The sequence below is a fragment of the Hyperoodon ampullatus genome, assembly GCF_949752795.1.
Source record: "Hyperoodon ampullatus genome assembly, chromosome: 3".
Lineage (NCBI taxonomy): Eukaryota > Metazoa > Chordata > Mammalia > Artiodactyla > Ziphiidae > Hyperoodon > Hyperoodon ampullatus.
Genome location: NC_136916.1, coordinates 47,704,463 through 47,729,143, shown reverse-complemented (window position 1 = coordinate 47,729,143; position 24,681 = coordinate 47,704,463). Strand labels below are relative to the sequence as shown.

General features: G+C 36.8%; 1 protein-coding gene across 3 annotated transcripts in view; it reads right to left on the bottom strand.

Moving 5' to 3' along the window:
* Positions 1 to 24,681, bottom strand: part of TCF12 (transcription factor 12) — a gene marked incomplete at both ends in the record, with an annotated part of 385,872 nt that overhangs the window by 118,049 nt on the left and 243,142 nt on the right. For 2 of the 3 annotated variants that reach the window (XM_079701344.1, XM_079701345.1), the window contains one exon: positions 3,072 to 3,136. In XM_079701344.1, the coding sequence (XP_079557470.1) occupies positions 3,072 to 3,136 (65 nt within the window). Of the gene's footprint in view, positions 1 to 2,139; positions 2,215 to 3,071; positions 3,137 to 24,681 lie in introns of all 3 variants that reach the window. The other variant, XM_079701343.1, reaches the window with a different exon arrangement.

Here is a 24,681-nt window from a genome sequence, read left to right as displayed (position 1 = left end):
GGTAAGATAAAATGGCAGCCAATTATTAATTGTTTTGGTATATTCTTTTCTCCTCTGACCCATTATAATAAATACAGTTTGGAATACAGGTTTTTCTTTGAATGCGAGTGATACATCTTTTTAAACTCTTGAATTTCCTGGGTTTACTACTTAGGCCTCAAATCAGCTGGTGTGAACCATCATAACTTCTCCTGGCAACTACAGCATAGCCAGAGCTAAGTAACAGTAATAAATAGCAAAGCCATTGCTCCTTTCACAGTAAGGAATACTTTCACTTATTTTAAGAGCCCTCTGGTCTTCATTGATGTTATTTATCCTTGTTGTAGTATAATCTTCTCTCATCTGTGCTGAATTTTGGGCTTTCTCTTTGGGGCTCATGCACTGCTTCCATGAATTCTTCAAAAACAAATCTTTCCCTGACTTGAATACCTATAAATCTTCTTGTATACAGGAATATTGTTATTTTATATTTCATACATTCCCGTAACCTTGTTCTCTTTTCCTTAGGCCTGCCTGATCTCTCGAACATGTGATAAAAATTATTAAAAAGCAATCTTACAGTTTCTTCTTTTTTAATACTCCATATGTGCTTGTATTTGGAGTATACAGAGGAACTGGGTCTCTCAAAGCATAATTCCCAGTCGATGTGGATTAAAATCACCTGGGGTACTTGTTAAAAATAGAAATTCTCAGGCCCCTCCATGACCGAACAAATTAAAATGAGAGGGAGGTAAGGGATTCTTACCTGCAGTATAATTACATCAAGGCTAAAAACATCAAGCATGAGTTTAGAAGGTTTACCACTTGCTAGATGTATGGCATTGAGCAAATTACTGTTACCTCTGGAGAACACTCATTTTCTAACCTGCAAAATGGGTGCTGTTAAAAGGAGTAAATGTGGGAGTTCCCTGGTGGCCTACTGGTTAGGATTCCAGGCTTTCACTGCGGAGGGCCTGGGTTCAATCCCTGGTCGGGGAACTAAGATCCCATGGGCTGTGGGTATGGCCAAAAAAAAAGGACGGGGGGCAGATTAAATGTGTATTCAATGCCTGGCTTAGTTAGTGCTCAGTAAATGATAACAATTATTATTAGAGTGCTATGCATCTAGGTTTGAATAAATGTTTTGATATGAGAATTAAATCTGGTATAAACACATGTTAATCACTGGTAAAAACTGTTAAGATTCATCTTTCCAAAACTGGAGGATTACATAAATGGAGCTTATCACTGATTCTAACTAAATAGCAACACCTTTGCCAAGGGAGTATAAAAAATGTTAAGTGAAAACTCATTAATTAATATAAGCATTAACAATAATTTAACAGCTTCAGCTGTAATTTCAAAGACCTTACAATAGTTTCTTTTCCTCAAGTTTAGCAGTAGTGTTAACATTAGACCAGTGGTTCTCAATCTTTTTGGTTTTTTAAAAATAATATTAAGGACTTAGAATAGCTTTTTTTGGTGGGTTATATGAATCGAAACATTTTAAAATATGCATTCATTTTGTAAAATACTTTCCCTTTCAAGTACATGCAGTTTAGCCTTCAGAGACTTATAAAGTATGTGGGAAAAAATTGCTAATTCTATTTTTCAAATGAAGAAGTCAATACACAGATGAGATTTAAGGTTAAATGACTTGTCTTAGAACCACAGGTCAGTAACTTGCAGAGATGGGATTTGAACCTAGGTATTCTGATTCTGAAAGGCATAATTATGGGATAGGTATTAAATGAAGTAATATTGTTAGTATAACAGTTAAGTGCCTATGTCTAAAATTAGGGTGGGTCTCATGAAAGGCATGCCTACAGCAGAAAACTAATTTAATATATTCTGCCTTTCCTTTGTATGCTTTTTGGCTTGACACTGATGGGAATCTGGCAAACTGAGTGTTTAAGATTCTCAGTGTAAAGATGTGGGCAAAGAAGCAGAGAAAATGGCCATTAGTACAAATGCAACATGCTAAGGAATATGCAAGAGCTGAAAGAAAGATTCCAAGTCAAAGAGACTGTAAGAAGCTCAAAAAATTGTATGTAGATTTCCAAGCAGCACTTTGCAAGAAACCACCCTCAACAGGAAACCCCTTGTGTCTTGTCACTTTAGCAAAGCTATATTATAACTACCCTTAAACCAGGCACTCGCCATGGTCTGGTCATCTCTGGCCCAAGCAGTTTTCAGATCTTTTGATGACACAGTACCTTGCCTAACCTGTTGGCTCTTCCCATAGATCAAAGAAGAAGAAATGAAGAATAAGTAATTAACAGATGACAGACCTCTCCCCTAGTTTCCCCTTTAGTAATCTCATGAAAAAACAAACTGTGTGAACAAACTTGTGAACAAGATAGCATCTAAAGAAAGATCACAAGAAGTCAACAAGACTACATGCAGTGGGGGATAGCAATGACTCTGATCCCTTATCTCAATGATTAACTGAGATTACTTCCTCTTTTTTCCCCTTTAAAAACTGTCTTGGCTGAACAGAATCTTCGGAGTTGGTTTTGGGGGGACACAAGTCTGCCTTCTCCTCAGACTGCCAGCTGTCTGATTAAAAGCAATCTTCCTTTCTACCAACACCTGCCCCTCAGGTACTGATTTTCAAGCAGCAAGCAGCCAGAACCTGAGTTTGGTAACAGGTTGAAATGAAAGTACTTCCAACGTTAGTAAGTTTAACATAGGATGGTCAAGCTACACAAAGCAATTTTATGTTCTTCTTGTACTCTATCAGCAACACTGTTCTTTTCATGAGGAAATAAACATCATTTTCAGAAATAAGCATTTTGGAAGAGGGTAGGAAGCTAACTGCTACTTTGCCTCCAGTTAAAATAGAGGTGAGTTATGAAATTCTTTGATGATAGAGAAAGACAATCTGGTGAACTGTGGAAGGGAAACCATTTTAAGCAGAGGAGCAGAAAAAAAGAAAATATGTTTAATTACTAAAAACCCACCACATTTAGTCACAAATTAAATGCACAAATAATGATTAAATAAATTGGATAAATTTCTACCTCCTCTGTTAAAGTCTTTATCTATGTGTTAAAAAATTATCTCATTGCTTTTGTTATTTATTAACTTACTTGACAGCCTGGTAATCCAGTATCTCTGCTGTACAGGGAAAATGAGCCCCTCTCTGACGTTTTTCCTGTAAAACAAAGAAAATAGCTCCATATAAAAATCCTCATTTACTGACACACAGTCAATTCAACTTCTAGACCATTCATGGAAGTACAGAGAACAAATGAGAAACAAGAAGACAAAAATCCAATAAATAAGACTTAAAAAGCTTACTACCATTCCAGTCATGTGAAATAATGAAAAAAAATATTCAAAAGCATGGATATCTACAGAACCAATAGTATGATTCATATACCCACAAGTGAGGATGTTTTCCCATATTTGCTTCAGATTGAACACTCTCCCCTTTCCTTCTCTCTCTGAGAAATTTAAACAGTAAAGATACAGTTCACATCTCACCCCAGACCATAAGGTAACCACTATCATAAAACTGGTATATGATTCCTATGTATATTTTGAATCTTTTAGAACATATTCATGTATTCAAACAATATACATTACTATTTATGTTTAATACATTTAAACAGATGGGATTACATGGTATATATCTTGAGATATATGTTAAAAGTAAACACCTAGTTCATTCACTTTTTACTGCTATAAAATGTCCCATTATACAAATAAAACCACAGTTGATCTATTCTCCTACTGAAAAATACAAAAACAGTTTCTGCTTTTTTTTCTAGTTATCATGAATAATGCTTAAACAAATATCCTTGCACGTCCTATACACACATAATAGTTTCTCCAGGATAGACACAAAGAAGTGGAACTGCTGGGTTAAACAATGCACACTTTCAACTTCATAAGTATTACCTTTCTCTGAAGTTGTCATGCCAATTTATACTCTTCCCCGAAATGTATAAGAATTCCTGTTGGGATTATATTTACAGTTCAAAAGCAGATGGCTAAGTATCAGGAATGGTATAGGCCAGCTCGAGAGGGAGAGCAGGTGTCTCACAGTGCTGACAATTGACAGCAGTGTTCTTACTCGTTTGCTTTTCAATACACATGAGTTTAAGTAAGTTCAGTAAAGCCAATTTTCAAATAGTATATAGTTTTAAACTAAACAGTCTTACACAAATAGACATGTTGCTTAAAAAGATTTCTGCAAGAATCAGAGTTTGATGTTAATATCAAAGACAGAGATACAAGTAAAAATGACAATGGCAGAGCTAATTCTTTTTCTTCATTTCAGGGTAAAAAAAACACAATGTAATTAAATCTGACAAGTTATCCAAAATATTTAAAATTATTGAGGCTATATGAAGTCACCATAATTGTATACTATACACTGAGATATCAGCTTGTGATTATATAAAAATGTATAGTTTATTAATTAAAAAAACTGCACACATAGATGGGATGCTCAAAATTGTTTACTGATAGGGTGCATAATTTAAAAAAAATTTAGAGATATATGTACTAATATTCTATCATTTTCATTGATGTATGCACCCCACTGATGTATTCAACTGGCCAACTGATGTAGAAATCTTACAACTCTGAACTTGGCATCTACTGAACCTTTAGATATACAAAATAATTCTTGTAATAACAAAGTTAGTCATTAGAAAACACTTTAATAATTAAGAGTATAATTTCTGAGCCCATTAGGATATTGTAGCATATGTCTTAAGACGTACTTACTATCTGTTCCTGATGAAGCACCTATTTCACGTGAAGCAATGCCAACACATAAAAATGCTGATTTATGACAACAGGTTAATTAATGTGGTCTAGTTGCCTCACATTATCACCACCAAGTAGTATGTTCTACGTAAAGAATTTTAATTTGCAAAATACACATATGAAATTAAAAAGAAAAACATTTCTAACTCTTTAAATATATCCTTCACAAGTAAGACTGCTTATAAAAGTCAAGGTGTTCTCTCACAGTTTTAGACTCTACACTTCAACTCTTGGAATGTGGCTTCACAAAATCCTTAAAGTATTTTGCATTTGCAATTCTGACACACACCCCTCCCTGCCAGACCAAGAATATGGAAGAGACTGAAGGGATATGCCAACACACCGTAACAGGCAGAGAGATCACTGGGAAAAAATAAAGAACAGCCTACGTCTATGATTTGCAAGTAGTACTTTATTAATCAACTACATTAAACAAGTTTATAAGATGTTAAAAATCATTCTCAGTATATGTCTTTAATTTTAAGAAAATGTTGCCTTTAAAAACAAATCATGGGGCTTCCCTGGTGGCACAGTGGTTAAGAATCCGCCTGCCAATGCAGGGAACACGGGTTCGAGCCCTGGTCAGGGAAGATCCCACACGCCACGGAGCAACTCAGCCTGTGCACCACAATTACGGAGCATGCACTCTAGAGCCCGCGAGCCACAACTACTGAGCCTGTGCGCCACAACTACTTAAGTCCATGTGCCTAGAGCAAGTGCTCTGCAACAAGAGAAGCCACTGCAATGAGAAGCCTGTACACCACAATGAAGAGCAGCCCCTGCTTGCCGCAACTAGAGAAAGCCTGCATGCAACAACGAAGACCCAACGCAGCCAAAAATAAAATAAATAAATTTATGAAAAGAAAAAACAACAAATCATGTCTCATACACTTGGCAGGACAGAATTGGAAGACAGTAACATTTTAAACCAATATCATAAAGTTAAAAAAAAAAGACTATGCCAATGAGTTGTCATTCACAATACACTATCAACTTATTAATAGTTGAAATACTCACCAAGTCCTTAAATTCTTCCTGAAACGTTATCTCAAACAACCAGTAAAGACTTGAAACTAAGCAACAACTGTTATACTTTCACTCAAATATACTAGTAAGGACTCTTATTTTTTTTTTTTTTTTTTTTTGTTGAGGTGGTAAAGGGAACAGAGTGAGAAATCAATATTAGGTCTGTTTTTTAATAAAGTACAGATTTCAAATACAATCTTAATTTAAGTATCTGTGTGGAGGCTACCCATCAGATAGACTGTTTAAGAAAATGTCAAGTTTTAAAACTTACTTCCTGTGCCTATTAAAATTTCTAAACTTCTTCTTTTCACAGAGGATATTCAGACCAGAGAGAATGAAAACTCATTTAATATAAGCTCAAAATATTTCAAAGTAAAAGTTCCTTCTGAAATGGAAAGTTGGTAGTTTGTTTTTAAAATGACAATGAACCTAATTCAAATGAGATTCCAAAATGTAAATACATTTTTATTTCACCTTTAATTTGTTATGAACTATTTATTTCTTAGGGACTTAGAAGTCTGGGTACTCCTGAAATACAATAATGCATACTCAGCCTGAGATTTAAAAGACAATAATTTTTAATTCTTTCAAAATTACTTTTCACAAGAACTCTTTTCATGAATTAAAATGAATCCTATGTCTTTTTGTTTAATCTTAGGTGTCTGACAAATAAAAACTTCTGACTACTGTATTATGGGGTTACTACTTTTACATAAATATTATACATAAATTATAGTATGTGGACAATTTTAACAGTAAACATCAGCTGAATACAATTTAACAACTATTAGTAACTTAATGTATATCTAATATATCTAATTTCCCTTGAAACACCTATGAAAAAATATAAAAATTTTACTGGGATATTCTAGCAGAGGGATTTTATTTGTGTGTGGGCGCATATGCATCCTGGGCCTCTTTGGCAGTCTTCACAATAATGTTTTTAAAAGTACAAAGCAAAATATGTAGTATTGTAGAGTAAACTGGTATGTTATTAAAATGTTAAAGAAATTTGCTGTGTAGTAATATATGTGCCTTTTAATTAACACATTAAATAGTAAGATCTAGAACCAGGCCTATTAACAATGGTAATTTCAAATCATAAATGACAGTTTAAAGATATCTGCAACAACTATATTATACTATGAGAATATCTGTTCTATTAGTGACAAAAATCATAGATACTATCAGGACTGTTTTGCTACCCTCATTCAAAATTGAAGGAAATGCTAAATTTTACTTGGAAACTGGAAAAATAAAAATGACAATTTTTTCCCTGTCCAAGTTCACTGATTTTCCTTCCATTCTGAGAGTCTCTGGACTCCACCCTAAGAACCTCAACACTAGGAGAAGAGCAACATGTATTGAAAGATATACATTTATATACATATTTGTATATCAAGCCAAACACGTATTTCATAAATAAGTATTTTGTGTGCAAAAGTATTTTAAGTACCTAGACTTACATGGTTTACATTAATCAGACTCAGTATTTTCTGACCCCAAACTGAGATATGCTCAAGATACGACAGGTGAGTTTGACTAATTTGGATAGGATTTATAACAATTGTTCAAGAAATAGCAAATTACTGATTCAAGAAATTATTTTACCCAGTTGTTTGTATAAGATGTATGAACTATTAGAGGCAGTCATTACTATAACAAATTTTCTTGGAATTAAAAAAAAAGAATTCTGGGCTTCCCTGGTGGCACAGTGGTTGAGAGTCCGCCTGCCGATGCAGGGGACACGGGTTCGTGCCCTGGTCTGGGAAAATCCCACATGCCGCGGAGCGGCTAGGCCCGTGAGCCACGGCCGCTAAGCCTGCGCGTCCGGAGCCTGTGCTCCGCAACGGGAGAGGCCACAACAGTGAGAGGCCTGCGTACCGCAAAAAAAAAAAAAAAAAAAAAAAAAAGAATTCTAAGTTATCTTGTTCCATAGCAAAAACATACATTTCACAACAATAAGTTGCAACTCTCCATTGCTTGCCTAAGCTCCAAAAATACAAACTAATGTTAGTATTAGTCTATAAAGAACTCTTCAAAAGATAACTTTACCTACATTCTTTTGGCATAGGACACAATCAACCGTCAAGTTGAGGCTGAGGATTGACAGGCACAGTTCATTCCCATTCCTTGCCAACCCATTCCTCCCCAACCCAATCACAAATATCCGAGAGTTGACTAGATAGAAGAATCTGAGTTTGATAAATTCCATCAAACATTTATGGGTTAGTCAATCTGACAGATGGTGGGGTTATGAGATGAAGATCCAAGCCTGTGCCCTTAATAGGTGACAACAAGTAGAAAAGTTTATACCCTACTTGGATGAAAAACAAGTTTCACAATTAAGGTCAGGTGTCTTGAGATTCAGATCCAAAACACACTGTGGGTGGTTCCAGAAGAGTGGACAGACAATTGCCTGGGGCTGACACAATCCATAAGGCCTACTGAACGAGGAAGGGGATCCCTATTCAAACCTGAATGGAGTAATAGGCACCTTCTGATCATACTAAATAAAGATGGAGATGAAACTACCCACCATTTCACAGAAGATGGGTCTTCTGAGTAGGTGGCCCATGTGAGAACAATACAGCCTTTTAAGGCAAGTGATTTTTCAAACAAGGGAGATAAGCTGTATTCTGCCCTACGTACAGCTTAAGAGTTGTCAAATTGGTTTTCATTTAGACCCAGATCATGCCATCCCAAGGCTGTGAAAACAATCAGTCTCAAGGATAAAACGGATATGCACTGATTGGGACAAGTTGATCAAACACCTGAGTAAACTCTAAGGTCAGAGCTGAAAACGCTTCCTTTGCCCAAGGCCTAAACAGTGAGAATCTAGCTAGTCTTGGAAGTTTCTAGTGTGGTGAGAACCAAATATAAAGAGGATCCCATCTTTCATCTGATAGAGAGATAGCCCACTGATTTTTTTTAAAAGCAATTAAATGCCCTTTTCCCCTAATCAGCAAAAGAAAAAGAAGGGGTTAGAAAGTAAGGACTAAAAACACAAAATGGCAGAGAGAAAAGGAAATGTAAGAAGACACAAAAGAAGAGAAACAGGTAAACCTGCCTTCCTTTACAACTCTATCTGCGTTTCATTACTCCATAAGTGCCGTCAAGAATATACTGGCTTTAAAAAAAAAAAAAAAGAATAAGAATATACTGGCTTTTAAAAATTTTAACAGTCATACTACCTTTTGGGGCACAAATTAGACTAAAAAAAAAAAAACTGAACCACAGAAACCAAGTCATCCTATCCTTTACTTATATAAGTGATTTTTCTAAACGTAAATGCAGGATTTCATTTCCTTAAATAAAATTATTTAAAATTTCGTCTTTGATTCATCACGTTACCCTAACCTATCTGAATTTATGCTAAATACTTGGAAGCCCCAGAAAAGAGGCGTAGGAAGAACATGACCAGAAATTTCTAACGCTTACTCCACCTCAAAAATTGAAGGCATGTCCACTCCCAGAGGAGTGGAGGAAAGAGTCGAAATGACAGGAATCCTCTTGGCAGGTCATTTATGTTGATGGAATGTACCACACCCAATTTTGGGAACCCTGGTTGTAAGGGTTCAGATTTTAAGCAGGGTAAAAGTAAACTCCAATCTTGGAAACTCCTTGAAGTGCAGGTGAATTAAAGGACCCCTACATCATTTCTGAGTAATTATAAATACCAAGTAAGACTAAATGACCTTTCCCGGGATCAAAGACTCATTTTTCAAAGAGACTTCAGAGGTTACCTAGTCCAACTCCCACCAGTACTACTTTGAACACAGAGTCTCACTAAAAAAAGGTCCACTGATGACTGCCTTCTACTTTGTATCACCCACATTTTAAGAATAACACTAAAAAGCCAAAGTGTAAGGATGGTGAGGGAGAACTCTCAGAAAATAGAATTTCCAACAGTAAAATAAAAACTCTGCAGAATATTATATAACATTCCAGCTATTCTTATTAGTAAAGAGATTTGTGTAACGATTAGCTCTTTTGTTGCAAATCTGTTTATTAATGCAGTGGTAGACTTAATAGACATTTTTAGCAGCCAAGTTACTACTGGTGAATCACAATGAGTTCATGTTTATTGGACATTCAGGTATTTTATGGTGAAATGGTTATTCACATTTTTTGCTTACTTTTTTCCTATTGGATTATTTGTCATTTACTTGCTGATTTGTAGGAGTCCACGTATTTTTGATACAAAACCCTTTATTGTATCTATATAAATATTTTATGTAGGCTGCCTTTTTACTCTCTTAATGGTGTCTTTTGATAAACACAAATTCTTCATTTTAACATAGTCCAATTTGTGCATTTTCCCCTTTATGGTTAACATTCTTTGGTGTGTGCACTGTTTAAAAATCTCTGCCTGTTCCAAGGTTACACATCTATTTTTCTATGTTTTCTTCTAAAAGCTTAATCTTTCACACACTTAAATCTGAATTTGGTTTTTGTGTATGTTGGTAGGGGGTCAAGGTACAACTTTTTCCCGTAGGGATATCCAGTTGACTTCAGTACTGTTTTATTGAAAAGATGATCCACATCTTAAAAGTATCACTGTGGCTGCTGTGTGGAGAATAAATTATGGGGGAACAAGTATGAAAGCAGGAAGACCAATTAGAAGACTTACTGAAATAATCCAGATGAAAGCTAGTGATGGCTTTAATTGTCCTGACCCACTGAGGTACATACTATTAAATCCCCATTTCACTAATGAGGAAAAATAATTTGCCCAAGGTCACAGACTAAGTAGATGAAAGACTAGAATGTAGGGCTATCTGACACCAAATTCTTAACAGCATACTATACTGCATTATTTTCCATTGGAGGTTTAGGACACAATTCTTATATTCTAATCATATACACAGACATTTAGTGGATCCTAAATACAGTATAAAATTTTTCCTCTATTGAGCCCTCCAAGCAGTCTCTACCAATCAACTGATTTAGCACTGCATGTGAAACGTATTCCAGCTGAAAGAGGGAATGATGACAAATCATTCCAAAAATAATTGGCAGCAAAGCCCAACTACTCCAGAGGTTGGCTCTGGGTGTAATGAGAACATGGGCAGTTATGCTGGTTACACTTACAGGTAATAGCTATTCTTTTCAGTTCTCACAAAGGGCACATGATGATGTTAATCTTGCTTCAAGTGCCTGTTATAAAAGTATTTATTCTTATCATGTCTTTCTGGGCCTCAGTTTCCTAATCTGTAAGAATAAACAAGTTGGACAAGATCAGAGGTTACATAATGACATCCTGAGAGATTGTTTTGTGTGGCCAATGCAGGGATTTGTCTGTCTGTATATGTTTAAAACAATTTTAAAAAAATTAATTGCTGTGCCAGCCATGAGAACACACCTTGCAGAACTCCTACTTTGGGGAATGTAACTAACTCCCTGAAGTCAGTTCCTTTGGGGAACTGCTCCAGCTGCTGTGCTCTAGAATCCATGACTGCTTTTGTACTGAGGCCCACTTGCTTTCAACACATTTGACAGAGTACGGTAGGGAAAGTAAAGCACACCCCTTCCCGGGAGACATGGCATTACTTTGTTGACCAACTTTGGCTCACAAACTCTCCAGCTGCTTTGCTGAACCTTCCTTAGGGTACACAGCAGTGTAGGACGCTTCCACTGCCTCTTCTTCACTCTCAAAGTCTTGAGGTTGCTGTCGGAATTTGCTGACTAGCTATTACGTGCAAGGCACTGTGAAAGGTGCTTTACTTACACTGCTGGTTGCACTGCTAGCTGTATTCTTCATCCTACTAGATATCCTATTAATACCAAGGAGTCATTGAAGAAAGCTCTGAAATATGACAATAAATTTTCAAGATCTCCTGTAGATCTCAATCTACTGGCTGGAGAAACCTGACCTATAATACCCTCTTAGCTGTATGTGCTCTTTTCCTACCAATGCAAAATAATGTTTTTATGAGGGAATGACCAGAGAAAGATATTATGGAAGATGTAGCTGGATCAGTACTTATTTCTGCAGCAGTCCAGTGAATACTTGAAAATTTCCAGCAAAATTTAGTAATTTCAATGAGTAGATATTACTCAAGAAATAACTGTTGACTTTATGAGTAACAGCACAAATTAGAACAAACAGTTTCCCTATTTGTCTGAAAGCCAGTATTATTTCAATGTTCATTCAGGCATATTGATTTACATTCAAACTCAAAATCTATTAAATAAAAAACTGCATCACTATATTTTAAACGAGCAGCATGAGACTGTTTTTCTCAAAAGATAAAGGCTTAACTTAGAAAGAGAATTCCTGGATGTTTCAAAAATTACCTAGATCAACATTACCATGATTCAAAATGAAATATTTCAATATATAAATCATGAGAGCTTTTCTATATTTAGTTTTCAGAGAAACAATATAAAATCCTTACATAGGCAAATCTAAATATTTGGGCACAATTCTAAATTTGATCACAGTTTTATGAGCAGAATATCCTCCTCCCCCTTGGGTATCTCTGAAAACTCATTAATTACCTAATCCTCTTTACTTATAGAGAAGGTTTCCCTCCCTTTTTGTGGGTGAGCACTACCAAAGGTTTCATATAATTTGAATCACAGTAGCCACTTGGAGAAACATAAAATGCTATCCTACAAAGTGTGGAAATCTGTAATGCCATTGAGTATATCTAAGCAGAGACTTAGGAATTCTGATCACTGGATTCATGTCTTGGCTCTTGCTTTTCTCTCACTGAGTGAACTGGGCAAGTTACAAGTCACTTGACATCAATGGCCCCACTCACTCTTTTAGGAAAACCAACTCAGTAACATGTACCTCACACAGGCCTGTACAATTTAATTAATGCTTATAAAGTAGTTGGAAATTCTTGTCTGAAAGAACCTAGGATGATGCTAAATATCAGAACTACGGTCTTCATTCTGGTAGCAACCTGTTTAAACTTACAGGGAAAAAAATCTAAAAAGGAACTCAAACTAACAGATTTTTTTTTTAAAGGGAAGGAAAGAGAGGGAGGGTTTTAAACATAAATGCTTGCCTATTTTCTTCACAACAATTTATTTAAGTAGTATTGGCTAACATTTGTGCCAAGCACGCTGCTGGCTACATTGAAGATATTTAAATATCTAGTGCCAACAAGCACAGCTGCTGGACTCTCTATGCCCTCCTCTTGTTCACTCTGTGCCAGATTACTCACACAGCTATGAATGATGAGGCAGCAGCACAGGAAAATGCCAAGCGTGAGTGAGATTAGTGATAAACCAGAGGATCCCTACAGAGGTCAGTGATTATAGCAAGTTCCCCGTTGTAATCAGTTTTCTAACCCAGTCTTTATCTCATCACTTATTCCATCTTATCTTTGCACCAACTTCCTGTGACAGGCATCAGAAATATAAGCATCTTCCCAATCAATCCTGCAGAATTGCTATGGCACCAAGAAAGGATCTCATTATCCTTGATAAGAACACACAGTCAGACCTGGGCAATTTGAAAAGACTTCAGAAATGACTTCTTGAGAATAAAACCTGAGATGAAGCAGTCCAGGGTGCAAACATTCACCAATCCAGCTACCCTTCCCAATTCTCTCCATCCCTCCTCCTAAAAATCAGATTCACAAATTAAATATAAACAAATAGATGAGGATGAGAAGGTTTATACAAAACAGTTTGCCTTTCAGACATTGGAATGCCCAGAGAGAATACTAAAATGCAGGATTCAATATGAGATGGTGAGGTAAGTAGGTAGGTAGAAATTAGGGATGAATGAACAGAGTAGAATAAGAAAATACATCTGATCAATTTTAGTCATTTATCAAAACTTTCTGGACCATTTCATTGTCCAATTGTGCCATATACAGAATCCATACCAGGGTATTCATTACAGGTAGATCAAAATCTAAACACTTCTCTCAGACATTTTACTTAATAATTGCTTTTCTAAATTGTATCTGAAAACATATTCACATCTGTACTGCACTGTTGCTTTGCCTTAGATTCAGAATTTAAGTGTGTTTTCTCATTTCCCCAACCTTATGTTGTTTAAAACTTAGAAACAAAGACATTTCATTTTTACAGCAATTCAAATTATAGAACTAGGAATTATCTCTTCATCTTTGGCTGCATTTCAGGAGAAAACATGGTGAATATGTTTTCTCTAAAAATAATCAGGTAACTTTTGTATCTTAATGTTTATGCCTTTCTTAAATAAAAAAGGATTTGAAATAATTCAATTGATGCTTTACAACTTTCTAGCCAATCCTACTGAGCCAATCCTTCAACACGCTTTAATCTTGTCTGCTCTTCCTACCCCAAAAATAAAGAAAAAAAGAAAATCAGGTAAAAATCACATCACCAAAAACTTGGGCTGGGGGAAGAGAGAGTAGCATTGTTATCAAACTATCTTGGTAATCATACACTTAAATAATCTACTCCTTCTGACATACTGTCTCTGCTTTCATCAAATCCTTGTATGAATGTTTTCTCTCAGAAATTTCTTGTATCATACAATGATAAACAGAACATGAAGCTCATTATTGTTAATTTCCATGATTTTCTCACATCTTTCTGTATTTTGGCTGTTTTAATTTAAACCATGACCTTAAACAGGCAAGGTTACTGTCTGAGTCTGTTTTTTTATGGCATCCAGGGACCAGAAGGCAGATGCCACTTGTTCAGGGAACACTGGACTGGAATTCAAGACTTGTGTTGTTTGCATGCCAGGAACAGATTCTAGTCCAAGGCTGTATCTATGGCACACAGCCACATGGAGGCAGAGAGACAGTTTAAGAGAACTATGCTCTAAAATAGCAGATAATAAATGATTGTTAATTAGCTAGTTTCCCTTGACAGCAAGAACTGGAATAGAAAAAAAGGACCTAGTCAATGGAACTGCCACCATTCACCAACTATCTGATCAGAAACAGGGTAGTGAAATGAAACAAGCATGGAAATGAGAGCCAGGAGGGTCTATTCCTGTCTCTGTGTGAATCAGCAGTGTGACATGCATAAATCATTAAACTTCCCAGGGCCTCAGTTTCTTTACCTAAAGAATGGGGTGGGGTGGGGTGGGGCAGGTTTGGACTGGATGATCTCTTTCTGTTTTTTATCCTATGAAATTGACATCCTCATCATTTTGCTGTTAATCACTCACCCTCTTCTGACAGAATGTAAATTTGGGCACTCCTGGTACTAAAAGGAAGAAGACAAGCTGCTAAAAAATGTAGAGACTTTTGGAATAATGATGATGTATGGTTATAAAATGAAGTATAGGGCTTCCCTAGTGGCTCAGTGGTTAAGAACCCGCCTGCCAATGCAGGGGACACGGGTTCGAGCCCTGGTCCGGGAGGATCCCAACATGTCGCGGAGCAACTAAGCCCGTGCGCCACAACGACAAAGCCTGAGCTCTAGAGCCCGCGAGCCACAACTACTGAGACCATGAGCCACAACTACTGAAGCCCACGTGCCTAGAGCCCGTGCTCCGCAACAAGAGGGAACAAGAGAAGCCACCACAATGAGAAGCCTGTGCACCGCAACGAAGAGTAGCCCCCGCTCGCTGCAACTAAAGAAAGCCCGTGCGCAGCAACGAAGACCCAATGCAGCCAAAAATAAATAAATTTATATACAAAAACATAAATAAAAAAATAAAAATGAAGTATATAGGCAGTTCATCATAACATCTGTTTAATACATTTTGAGATATTTAAACCATGAATATGGTATGTTGAATAGAGGAAACCGAAGTTAATATACTCAGAATTATTAAGACTTCATTCTACTCAAATTAAGAAAAACTCTAAATGGTAATAAGGCTTTTCACTGGGGCGCAACACCCTTCACTGATACAATGTAGGAAGGTAAACACATTTGGTACACCAGAGAAAATGTACAGATATGTAGCAAATGAAGGAGACTATTCTATTCTGTTTTCTTAAAACAGATGGAGAAAGCCCAAAAGAAAGCCTTAAATCCCCATTATGGTCTACTAAGATTTAAATAAGGTTCTTGCTACATGATGGGAACTCTGAGGGTAGGATATGACACATTCAGTTTTCACTGAGTGGCCTCCAACACTGCAATTTACTGCCATCTGACCTCTGTAGTTTGAAAACAGGTAAAGGCTTGCCTTGAATTCTCAATGGGTTATAATCTAGCGTTCATTTGTTAGTCAAACTACTTAAAATGAGTTTTTTTTTAAAAGAAGATGTTGGGGTAGGAGTTTATTAATTAATTAATTTATTTTTGCTGTGTTGGGTCTTCGTTTCTGTGCGAGGGCTTTCTCTAGTTGTGGCAAGCGGGGGCCACTCTTCATCGCGGTGCGCGGGCCTCTCACTATCGTGGCCTCTCTTGTTGCGGAGCACAGGCTCCAGACGCGCAGGCTCAGTAGTTGTGGCTCACGGGCCTAGTTGCTCCGCGGCATGTGGGATCCTCCCAGACCAGGGCTCGAACCCGTGTCCCCTGCACTGGCAGGCAGATTCTCAACCACTGCGCCACCAGGGAAGCCCGAGTTTTTTTTTTTTTTTACAATCCAACTCATTATAAATGACAAATCAAGTTAAAGTATGTCTGTGTAAAATATTTGTTGAAGGGAGAAACAAAGGAAGAAATTAAAGAATAAAGGAAGAAAAAACTGTAATAATAAAATCAGAGAGGAGGCATGGGGCAGTGGTTAAAAACAGTGACTCTGGATGCAGACTAACTGGGTTTAAATTCCCACTCCACTTCTTACTAACATTATTACCTAACCTCTCTGTCCCTTAGTTGCCTCAGTGCTGCAATGGGATAATAAGAGTTTTACCTCACTGGGTTTTTGTGAGGTTAAAATGTATTAATTACAAAGTGCTTAAAATAGGGAAAAACACAAATAAGGGCTAATTAAATATTAATTATTATTTTAAAGAAAAATACACTGACTGGAAGATCCATGAATGTGTATCCTGTGCTTGAATATCAGTGCTTGAGGAAAAAGTCTTAAATAGAGAAGTAGGTAGATTCCAGGTAAGTAATTTAAAGAGAACTTGTGGATACTTTCAAAGTTTTAAAAATTCTTTATGCCTTTCATTTCATTAAAATTCATTAGAAGCTAATGGCTTCACTCTTCCCTTAGCATTAATGAATGGGTATTTCTCTAGCACAATCTGTACACTGGGCCACAAACAATTAAGCTTCTGTTCACAACTGAAATAAAGATAAAGATTTACCAATAAAAGCATGCAAGGCATGAAAAAGGTGGTAAAGAATTTAAAAAGAAATGAAAGCATAAAAGAAGGACAACCTAAAGTGAATTTTAACAGAGTTGGAGATTCTATAACATAGAGGAAACAGGGTAGACAGGCTTGCATGTAATCCTTTACTTGCTTATTCCTGTTTTTCCAGGAGTTGGAAAAAATGGTTATGGGAGATTACCTTGGGTCTGATAGTTCTAAGCCATTGGTCCAAGATACCTTGGTTGTTATCTGAAGCCCATGGGGGATGGGGGGGCAGACCATCCTTATTAGGTAAAAAGGAGGAATTAGCATTGTTACACTGTGAGGAGGTTTACCACAGTGTATAAACAAATGTGATGTTCACTACTTAAACATTTTCATGTAGGGAAGAACCTATTCTTTAAAATAAGTGCAAAAATCACTAGAAAATAGAGAATAAAAAAGTTAAACTTTTTTTTCCAATCTCTTTTTTCTCTGTGTGCTTTGACTATTTACATTTAATGTGATTATTGATATGGTCAGATTTAAATCTATCAGTTTTGTTAGATGTTTACTATCTGTCTCATCTGTTCTTTATTTCTTTTGGATCAAGTACTCCATTTAGTCTCTACTATCGACTTTTTTTTTTTTTTTAGTGTTGCCCTCAATTTATAATATATATCTTTAGCTAAAAGGGTCTACTTTCAAGTAATAATGTAATAGCATAGGAAACTTACAAAAGTATATTTCCAAAATCCTCCCTCTAATCCTTTGGGTTATTGTTGTCATGCCTTTTGCTTTTACATATTTTATATACCCCACATACAGTGTTACTATGTTTGCTTAGACCTACAGTTATTTTATAGTATGATTAAAAATGAGGAAACATATGTCTTCTATATTTACTTTCATTTTTACCATTTCTGGAGCCCTCATTTCTTTGTATATATCAGGGGTTGGTATACTATAACCCATGAACCAAAGCTGGCCTGCTTCCAGATTTTGTAAACAAAGTTTTACTGAAATAAAGCAATAATCTATGGTTGCTGTTGTGCTACAAAGGCAGAGATGAGTAGCTGTGACAGAGACTGTCTGACCTACAAACCCTAAAATACATGATATTTGGCCCTTTACAGAAAAAACTGGTGTAGATCCAAGTTTCTGCCTGGTATCACATTCTCTATGCCTAAAGAACTTTAACAGTTATTGTAGCATAAGTCTGCTGGGAATTGATTCTCTCAGCATTTCATGTATCTGAAAAAGTTTTTACCTTGTCCTTACTGAAAAAATATCTATTTCAATGTATACATAATTCTAGGTTGACAGCGTTTTTTTTTTTTTTAACACTTTAGAGATGTCACTCTATCATCTTCATGCTTGCAACTTTTCTAATAAGAAGTCTGCTGTAGCTTATTTTTATTGCTCTGTATATACATGGTTTTTCTGCCTCTGGCTGCCTTCAAGATCTCTTCATTGTTGGTTTTCAGCAGTTGGAATATACTTCTAGGTGTGTGTGTGTGTGTTTTATTTTTTAAAATCTTATATCTATGATTTTTTTTCTCTCTCCTTCTCCATGTGAGACTTCAATCACAAACATATTAGACTGACATTGTCCCATATATCTTTTATCACTTTTTTCTCTTTCTGTTTCAGTTTGGATTTCTGTTAACTATATTCAAATTTACTGATTTCTTCTGCAACTGTGTTGTCTACTGACAGCCTGAAAGAATTCTTCATCTCTTATATAGTGTCTTTTATTTCCAACATTTCAATTTGACTGTTACTACCTCCATCTATCTGCTAAAAATTTTCCATTTATTTGTGCATGTTGTGTACCTTTTTCCATTAGATCCTTTAATATGTTAACCAGAGTTACTTTAAAGTCCTTGTCTGATAGTTCCAACATCTGAGTCATCTTTAGGTCTTATTCTATTGATTATTTTACCTCTTAACAATGTGTTTTTTTTCCCCTTATGTTCATGAATCATAATTTTGACTGAACGCAGGGTGTTACGTGTAGAAGAGCAGATACTGAGGTAAATAGCATTTAGGCCTGGAAATGAGCGTGCCTATTCCAGAGTAAGGCAATTAGTCAATCTAATCCGGAGTTCAGCTGGGTATGATTGTTGTTGCTTTGGTTATCTTTAGTTGACCAGAAGCTTCAACTCCCTCCAGTGATTGGCTGCTTTTGCCTAGTGCTTGGCATATGGCTGGGCTGCTGTAGGACTTCTCTGAGTGTTAGTTTTTCATCCTCAGCTTTTAACAGATCCTATAAACCTGTGCTCGAGTGGGGGTGTCTCTCCATGCTTTCGCCCCTCCTCCAGTGGTAGACTGCTGTTGCTTTCCTGTCCTTCACCTTTCCTCCCTATAAGAGCAAAACTCTGCTTCATATCTAAAGTTGACCTTGGGTTGGAGTTTTTACCCCTCTCTGATAGGCAGGACACCTGTACTTAGTGTAGGTTCTTAGGTCTAAGATGAGTTTTCTGTCCTCCCCCAATCACAATGTGTCTTAGCTTATGTCCTTTGGGCAAGAGGCTTTGTTGCCCCATCTAAAGCAGCTTAAGTACATAGGATCCAGGGAAGCTGGCATGCATTTCCTGCTTTGCCCATAATGATAGATGATCAGCACCTGCAAGCCTGTATTATCAATGGGCATCTTCTTCAGTCTCCTGCCCTAACCCCAATCTTTCTTGTGAGTACTCAGTGGAGGTTTGAGGAGGAAAAGTTTGAGAATGAGTGTGAAATCCCCTTATGAACTGTTCTTTTGTTAGATGCTCCCAGTTATTTCAAACTGATATGTTGCCAACCCTTGACCTTCTGCTAACAATTGGGCTTCTGCTGAACTTTAAAGTTTTCACTGATTCCTCTTACCTGCTTGTGTTCTGATACCTTATTCTCCCATGCTTTGCCACAGGTAGTACAGTTCATGTGTACCATTTCTCCTTGGAATTTAGGTCACATGATTGCCATGTAATTTCAGCTCCCTGATGGACTCAAGAGTTTTGTACTTTATCAGGCCTTTTCATTTTTTCTCATCATAAAGAGTGAAAATGGCACGTGTTGCAGATCTCTATACCCTAAATAGAAGCTATATATCCTCTGATCTTCATTTTGGATTGTTTCCATGTCTGCAAATTCACTGATTTTTGCTTTTGCAGTGAATAATAATCTGCTGTTAATCCCATCCAATGTATTTTTCATTTCAGATATTGTATTTTTCATCTCTGGAATTTCCTTTTTTTTCTTTTTTATATCTTTCATTTCTCCTCTCATCATATTCATCTATATTTTTGAGCTATGGAGCGTATTTACAACAGCCATTTTAATACCTTCGTTTGCTAACTCCATCATCTCTGTATTTCCAGCTCTATTGTTTCTACTGATGAATTTTACTCCTGGTTATAGAACATAGTGCCCTGCTTCTTTTCATGCTTAGCAATTTTTGCTTTGATGCCAGACATTATGAAGTTCACATTTTGAGGTGCTAGATTTTGTTGTATTCCTTTAAAGAACGTTGGACTTTGTTCTGGTAAGCAGTTAAGTCAAACTGGAATCAGTTTGATACTTTTCCAGTGTTGCCTTTAAGCTTTGCTAAAGCAGGTCCAGAATAGCCTTTAGCCCAGGGTTAATGTAGCCTCACCAACACAATACCTTTCTGAGTACTCTACACAATGCCATTTATTATGAGATCTTTCCACTTTGGTTGGCTGAAAGAAGAACTACTCCCAGCTTTGTGTAAGTTTCAGGAATTATTCAGCCTACTCCTTTCGTGATTCCTTCCTGGTCTCAAGTTAAGTTTCCTCTCACACATGCACAGATCAGCATTCAGCCAAAAAACCTGAGGAACCCCTCTACAGATCTTTGTGCTCCCTCTTTTTTGCCCTGGAAATTTGACCTACCCTTGGCTTCTCTGAATCCTGTTCTTTGTCTCCTCAACTCAGTAAGACTGTTGGATTCTGTTTGATTTTCTCTTCCCACTGCTGTAGCCTGGAATCTTCCTCCAGGGAGTAAAATGGAGAACTGCAGGACTCACCTCGATTTTTTTTCCTTTTTTCAGGCACTGCCTATTGTCCAATGTCTGAAAACTAATGGTTTAATGAGGACTACTGAACTCGTTTAATGAGGACTATGAAACTTTCTGAGCCTTTTTTATATACCTCTTAGAAATCTTCCACCAGCCCCTCTCCCCACAAAAGAAAAAAAAAAGCATTCTCCTACTCTTTCTCTAGCAAAACCATTTTTATCGATCAGGAAGGTAAAACAGAGCAAAACTTGACTCCCATAAGTAATCAGACTTTCTGATAAAAAAAAAAAAAAAACCTACTCAGAGGAGTTCATATGGTAGAAGATAACATACCACAACAGATTCCTGTTACTATCTTTACATTTTGGATATCCTAAATTAAATACATCCTACTCAGCTAGACTATACCATAATAGAAACCGGGTTTGATAAACTCTTGGAAAAATCTAAAAACTCTCTTAAACTACTTTTGTTTTTATGACATTGTAAAGAAGTTCTCTAATTTTTAGCCTCAGATGTTTTATTTCTAAAATACTTTGAATTGCACTAAGTGTGCTGACATATTTGAGTATGGAACAAACTGCTCTAAGAATATGATCTCCTGTACTAAGTACACACACTGTTATTTCTAAAAGGTTAAAAAGCTGGCAATTTTCCAATTCTTTCTCATCAGTTCAGTTATGGAATACAATGTCCAGTTTATAGTTTCTCCTGTATTTTCTTTTGACATGTTGATTAGTTCTCTGAATTCAATCTCAGGTATTTTGTTGTGCAGACCTTCAATTTCTCATCCTGCTGTATGTGCTATGATATACACACACATACACTTTCACATGCTCTAGACACCATACAGCATTAAAAATATTTGTGAAAATTGCTGTTATTAAACTATATTCTGGATCAGCAAAGTGGCACAGCAAGAGCATGCTAGGTCCATAAGCTATATTGTTAGAGATTACTGCTTCTTAAACTCTTAAACTAAGTCATATTTACATTTATTTTGATACATATTGCTTCTTGCCTACATCAGATTACATCCAATAATAAAAAACACTTATTTCATTACCATATTTTGAAAACCAATACTAAGTAACAGTAAAACTCACACTTAAAATTTTTATTTTGAAACAATCCTATTCTTCCTGTGAGAGATTCCTAAATCCTGGCAACTTAAACTTTGATTTAGCACTCTAATCCTGTAACTGTCTCATGTGAGAAAACTGGTCATATGTTCTAGTTAATCATAGTGCTTTAAAGTCCATTTGAACATTGTTCTTTTCAACCTTGTTCATAAACTTGTATTTTGTTATTTTCCTTAAATATTCTAAGTTAAATCCTACTGAAGGTTGCTGGACTCGCTAGCTTCCCTGCATGAAACGCTTTTCTGCTGGAGCATTCATGTCTCTGCTCAAATGTTACCTCCTCGGAGAAGCCTTCTCTGACTATCATATCTAAAATTGGAAAGCTACATGTAAAAGAATGAAATTAGACCACTTCCTAACACCATACACAAAAATAAACTCAAAATGGATCAAAGACCTAAATGTAAGGACAGACACTGTAAAACTCTTAGAGGAAAACATCGGCAGAAAACTCTATGACATAAATTACACCATGATCCTTTTCGACCTACCTCCTAGAGCAATGGAAATAAAATAAAAAATAAACAAATGGGGCCTAATGGAACTTAAAAGCTTTTACACAGCAAAGGAAACCATAAATAAGACAAAAAGACAACCCTCAGAATGGGAGAAAATATTTGCAAACGAGGCAACTAACAAAGGATTAATCTCCAAAATACACAAGCAGCTCATGCAACTCAATATCAAAAAAACAAACAACCCAATCCAAAAATGGGTGGAAGACCTAAATAGACATTTCTCCAAAGTAGACAAACAGACTGCCAACAAACACATGAAAAGATGCTCAACATCACTAATAGAGAAATGCAAATCAAAACCAATGAGGTATCACCTCACACTGGTCAGAATGGCTATCATCAAAGTATCTACAAACTATAAATGCTGGAGAGGATGTGGAGAAAAGGGAACCCTCCTGCACTGTTGGTGGGAATGTAAATTGATACAGCCACTATAGAGAACAGTATGCAGGTTCCTTAGAAAGCTAAAAATAGAACTACCATATGACCCAGCAATCCCACTACTGGGCATATATCTTGAGAAAACCACAATTCTAAAAGAGTCATGTACCACAATGTTCACTGCAGCTCTATTTACAGTAGCCAGGACATGGAAGCAACCTAAGTGTCCACTGACAGATGAATGGATAAAGAAGATGTGGCACATATATACAATGGAATATTACTCAGCCATAAAAAGAAACATAATTGAGTTATTTGTAGTGAGGTGGATGGACCTAGAGTCTGTCATACAGAGTGAAGTAAGTCAGAAAGAGAAAAACAAATACCGTATGCTAACACATATGTATGGAATCTAAAAAAAAAAAAAAGGTTCTGAAGAACATAGGTGCAGGACAGGAATAAAGACGCAGACGTAGAGAACAGACTTGAGGACAAAGGGAGGGGGAAGGGTAAGCTGGGACAAAGTGAGAGAGTGGCATGAACATATATACACTACCAAATGTAAAATAGATAGCTAGTGGCAAGCAGCTGCATAGCACAGGGAGATCAGCTCGGTGCTTTGTGACCACCTAGAGGGGTGGGATGGGAGGGTGGGAGGGAGACGCAAGAGGGAGGAGATATGGGGATATATCTATATGTATAGCTGATTCACTTTGTTATAAAGCAGAAACTAACAACATTGTAAAGCAATTATACTCCAATAAAGATGTTAAAAAAATTGATTTCTTCAAAAGATTTTTTTTTTTTTTTTTTTTTTTTTGCTGTACGCGGGCCTCTCACTGCTGTGGCCTCTCCCGTTGCGGAGCACAGGCTCCGGACACACAGGCTCCGCGGCCATGGCTCGCGGGCCCAGCCGCTCCGCGGCATGTGGGATCTTCTGGGATCGGGGCACGAACCCATGTCCCCTGCATCGGCAGGCGGACTCTCAACCACTGCGCCACCAGGGAAGCCCTCAAAAGATTTTTAACAAAATCAGATTATTAACTTGCTGGAGGATGCAGGTTAATAAAATGTTGTAGGTTGTTAATAAAATGATGCTTCCCTCAAAAAAAAAAAAGAAAGAAAAGAGACATGTACCACAATGTTCACTGCAGCACTATTTACAATAACCAGGGCATGGAAGCAACCTAAATGTCCATTGACAGATGAATGGATAAAGAAGATGTGGCACATATATACAATGGAATATTACTCAGCCATAAAAAGGAATGAAATTGAGTTATTTATAATGAGGTGGATGGACCTAGAGTCTGTCATAGAGAGTGAAGTAAGTCAGAAAGAGAAAAACAAATACCGTATGCTAATGCACATATATGGAATCTAAAAAAAACGGTACTGATGAACTGAGTGGCAGGGCAGGAATAAAGACACAGACATAGAGAACGGACTTGAGGACACGGTGGGGGGAGGGGAAACTGGGACAAAGTGAGAGAATAGCACTGACATATATACACTACCAAATGTAAAATGGATGGCTAGTGGGAAGCTGCTGAATAGCACAGGGAGATTAGCTGGCTGCTTTGTGATGACCGGGATAGGGAGCATGGGAGGGAGGCACAAGAGGGAGGGGATATGGGAATATATGTATACATATAGCTGATTCA